General features: G+C 34.5%; 1 protein-coding gene across 1 annotated transcript; it reads left to right on the forward strand.

Annotated features, from left to right (window-relative positions):
* Positions 1 to 1507: 1507 nt before the first annotated feature.
* Positions 1508 to 3693, forward strand: LOC142542289 (BTB/POZ and TAZ domain-containing protein 1-like). Its single transcript, XM_075648858.1, has 5 exons — positions 1508 to 1750; positions 2063 to 2196; positions 2513 to 2816; positions 2931 to 3247; positions 3402 to 3693. The coding sequence occupies exons 1-5, from the start codon at positions 1523 to 1525 to the stop codon at positions 3553 to 3555; spliced, it is 1137 nt and encodes a 378-aa protein (XP_075504973.1). The 5' UTR covers positions 1508 to 1522; the 3' UTR covers positions 3556 to 3693.
* Positions 3694 to 4658: the final 965 nt, after the last annotated feature.

Below are 4658 nucleotides of genomic sequence, written 5' to 3' on the forward strand. Positions count from 1 at the left end.
TTATACAAGCATTCAACGCGTACTATGTATGCATTGAGAAGCCGGAAATTTCATTTTATTTTATTTTATTTATTTTACGATATTAAATCGTCAAATGACAAAAAAAAAAAAATCGGCAGGTGAAAGATTATTATTAGTAAAAAAAGGCTTACAACTAGCACTCTTAACATTTATGATATTAATTAATGGGTCATGCCACGACACACACAAACAACTTGCAAGTTGAATTGTACTCCTATTAATTAATTAATTAATTATATATATATATGTATGTATATTTATTAAGAATCTTGATTGTAATTTTAAAAAAAATAATGTCATCCTATATATGGTGTTTTGTTATTTCCCAAAAACCATATTCAATTCTTGAAAAATCAAAATCGCCGAGAAGCTTTGAGGTTTTAGATATTAAAATAATAAAAAAATTGACGACAAAAATCTGAATTTAAAAAACACACGATTGAAAATAACTCGGTGGCAAGTACTTGGCAGATGGATTTATATATATTTGTTATGACAAGTTGGAAGCGAGCAGGTACACAAGGGATGAGGATGCCGCCACAAGGAATGTGGTTTGAGTCGCTTCCAAAATCAAAAGGCCGTTTTTTCATTTCCTTTCGACGGCCTTTCTTCCCTCTGCTTTATCCACAACTCATGCTCCAACTCAGCATCCGTCCCACGAAAAAAGCCTTCGAGGACTAGATAGTCAAAATTCTATCTTCCCGAGGGTAGACCAGTCATTTACATTTTATTCCACGTCGTTACATTGAAAATTTGGATCCAGATCCAATGTACTGTCATAAGTGATTTGATCGGTATCATTTATTATGAAGATCACGCATTCTAATTCCACATTTGTAAAAAAAATGATTTTAAATTTATAATAATAAATTAATTGATTTATTTTTTGGATCATCTTTGAAATGTTTTTGAGACGTCAAACTAGTTATTTTTTGAGTTAATGTGATGAATTTTCAATCCGTCTGGTGATGGCGGTGTTTCAAATAATTATTTCAAATATTTTCTCAAATTCAAAATTTTCTCAATCTAAATGTAATCTTATGTAAGAATTTTATTTGATTTGATGAATTTGATTTAGACAATGTATTGGAAATGACACTCGGTTTCAAATATATTACTCGAGTTTCATATGCTAATGTTAAAATAGTCGATGAGATTTTTATCATTGATTATGTCTGTTGTGATATGGTCTCACGGATCTTTATCTGTGAGCCGGGTCAATCTTACCGATATTAACAATAAAAAAGTAATACATTTATCATAAAAAATAATATTTTTTCAAAGATAACCCAATTAAAAAAATCGATCTAACAAAATATAATCCCTGAGATCGTTTAAAAAAAATTTTTATGTGGTACGCGTTTGGTGTGTCGAGATTTACAATATCTTCCTGTGAGCCAGTTGTTAAATTGACCAGGTTGCCATTACGTTTGTAGGAACAAGGGCATGTTGGTGGACCCCATGCGTTAGGTCGGTAATCGCCTCAATGTTTACTATATAAATGGCCACACGGGCTTCGAATCTCTCACAATACCAGTCTCTCTCTTTCCATTCTTCATTTCTCATTCTGTATTCTGTGGTAACAATGGTTCAATTGAAGAAAGTGCTCTCCGGCGAGATCAAACTGAAGAAAAATCTTTCGTTTCCCGGCGCCATAGTAATGCCGGAACCGGACGTTCAAGTCATTACCTCATGTGGCTCGCGAATTCCGGCGCACTCAAAAATCCTCGTACGTTCTCTCTATCTGTTTGAATTTTTTGGAATTCTTTGTTGTTTTCTTTTAACATTTGTGTGAGTCGTCTAATTCAATTTAAAAGGAACAAATTCGACAGGATTTTTTTGAAAATCTTCGTTTGATTGTGATGTTACGTCAGATTTTTTAACTTTCTTTTTTTCGTTTCTCTTTCTGAATTCTGTTGAAAACGCTATATTCCGACTCGTTTTTGTCACATGCTGAGATATGATGACTTTCGGTGCTTTTCTAATGCAAATTTGTTTGAATTCTGGTTTTTTAATTAATATTACGGGTGGAATAGTGCAGGCCTCTGCATCACCGGTTTTAGAGAACATAGTAGAGAGGCCGCAAAAAGGCCAGAGCTCGGAACGGAAAATTCCGATTCTTGGCGTTCCTTACGACGCCGTTTCCGTGTTCCTGCAATATCTTTATTCCTCCGAGTAAGTTTCAATTGACTCGCGGAAACCTGTGTGATATATCTTTAGTAATTTTGGTTTTATTAATTTTATTTATTCTGTTCATCAAAGATTTTTTATTTTTTTTTAAAAAAAGAATCTCTGATTTCTCGGGTCACCAGTTCAATATTGAAATTTAGCTTATTGTTCAAGTATCAGCAGTTCATTTTAAGTTCTCCGCATTAGTTAAGCAAACTCGACGATACGAACATTTCTTTATAGTCCCCAACGGGTTGATATTTGGGACTAAAAACAAGATGCATAAGTTGGTGTCCAAACTAAACAGGATTTTTGTATTCAGGTGTGGAGAAGATCAAATGGAAAAATATGGCATGCACTTGCTAGCTTTGTCACATGTATACATGATTCCACAACTGAAGCAGATATGCTCGAAGGGGTTATCACAAAGGTTGAATGTTGAGAATGTAGTGGATGTGCTCCAGCTTGCAAGATTGTGCGATGCGCCTGATCTTTACCTTAAATGCATGAGATTGTTGTCTAATAAATTCAAAGCTGTTGAGAAGACCGAGGGATGGAGGTTCTTGCAAAATAATGATCCATATCTCGAGCTCGAGATTCTGCAGTTCTTCGATGAAACCGAATCGGTATGTCCCGTTTCCTATTTTAATTGAAATGATGCAAATTTAGAGTCTTGTGAGAAGTGAAAGTTGGGATTCTTCATTTGTAACAACAGTTTTGGCCCCCTTTTTGTTGTGTAGAGGAAAAAGAGGACAAGAAGACGTAGAGCAGATCAGAATTTGTATGTTCAACTAAGTGAAGCAATGGATTGCCTTGAGCACATATGCACTGAGGGATGCACTAGTGTAGGTCCATACAACATGGATCCGTGCAAACACAAGAGTCCATGTACCAAGTATTCGACCTGCCACGGTCTTCAGCGTCTGATTAAGCATTTCGGCACTTGTGCGAAGGGGGCTAAAGGAGGATGTTCGCATTGTAAGCGTATGTGGCAACTTTTCAAGTTGCACTCCTCTATCTGTGACCAACCAGACGAATGCCGTGTTCCTCTTTGCAGGTAAATAATTTCTTGCAACACATGTTTCTTGATAGTTCTTTGTCACCAAATATGACTGCTAAAGTCACCCACCCACCCCTGGTCCCTTTTCGTTCATTAACGCAGTATTGTTAACCTAAAACATGTTAATCAAAAAGGGGTTTGTTTTGTGCAGACAATTCAAAATGAAGGCAAACCAAGTTCGAAGAGGAAACGATGCACAATGGAGATTACTTGTGAAAAAGGTGGTATCAGCCAAAACCGTATCATCTTTGTCTCTCCCCAAGATGAACAAAACGCCAGTGGATCAACTTCATCAGAGCGTCTAATAATCACAATTATGAAACTTTGTCACTAGATGCATACATAAGTTTTTTCATGGATATGGTTTGCAGGTTCCTTTTGTAATAGATGGCTGGTTGTTGAATCTATTTTATCCGTTCAATGAAATCAAGTCTTATCGTTTATTTCAACTTGTCTTCAGTTTTTATTTTTGAATTTCTAATTTGGCATGCGAGAATAACTAGTCGAACATGGCCCTCACAGAACATCCAAATCAAGTATACCTTCACATAACTATTGTACACATATACATGAACAGTGTTGATATATTATTACGTTGAAATTTATTATTTATTAAATGTGATGAAATATGTGGAAAAAAAATATTTAAATCGAGATAAATGTAGCTATACGTATCAAGTGGACTGGTAAAAGTTGGTCCACATTTCAAGGAGGACCCTATCCCTGTCTTCCACTGTGCTTGATAGAATTGTTTGTTTTTAAAGGCAAAGATGTTCCCTCGACCCCTTTTTCCGAGTTCGGTAGTGTTTGTCAATGATTGAGTAAGAAACAATTGTGCCGGGATCATGAATTATTCCTTCTGAAATTAAATCCGTAGAATTATTATTTTATAAATTCTAACCAAATTCACGAACCCACGGGAGGTCACTGCAGTCTACACCAGATAATATATGGTATGCGCTCAACAAAATTGAAAATAATGCACAAGTGGTGGAGGAAAGACTTTTAATAATAATAATAATAATATATATCATCGATTCTTTGAATTTTTTTTTAAAAAAATACCATAGTCATAGTTATTTTGAATATTTATTTAATTATTTTGTTGATAGATACCCAACTAATATATATGGACGCGTTAAATATTAAATTGTGAAGAGGTGTATCACGATGAAAATCTTTATTAATATTTTTCATGTGTTCAGTTGAAAATAATGATTTTAAAGTTGGCAAAAACTTGTGTGAGACGGATATTTTATTTGGGTCATCCATGAAACATATTATTTTTTATATTAAGAATATTACTTTTTATTGTAAATATCGGTAGGATTGACCCGTCTGACAGATAAATATCCGTGAGATCGTCTACCAAGAGAACTACTCTTTAAAGTATTAAAAGTTGTAAGTA

Source organism: Primulina tabacum, chromosome 4 (assembly GCF_025594145.1).
Source record: "Primulina tabacum isolate GXHZ01 chromosome 4, ASM2559414v2, whole genome shotgun sequence".
In the NCBI taxonomy this organism is placed as follows: Eukaryota; Viridiplantae; Streptophyta; class Magnoliopsida; order Lamiales; family Gesneriaceae; genus Primulina; species Primulina tabacum.

What these genes read in the sequence shown, in the direction of transcription:
- LOC142542289 (XM_075648858.1), top strand. Translation starts at nt 1,523, where the DNA reads ATGGCCACACGGGCTTCGAATCTCTCACAATACCAGTCTCTCTCTTTC. An exon ending in TCTTCGATGAAACCGAATCG is followed by an intron (nt 2,817 to 2,930) that starts GTATGTCCCGTT and finishes TTTGTTGTGTAG; the next exon opens with AGGAAAAAGAGGACAAGAAG. An exon ending in TGCCGTGTTCCTCTTTGCAG is followed by an intron (nt 3,248 to 3,401) that starts GTAAATAATTTC and finishes TGTTTTGTGCAG; the next exon opens with ACAATTCAAAATGAAGGCAA.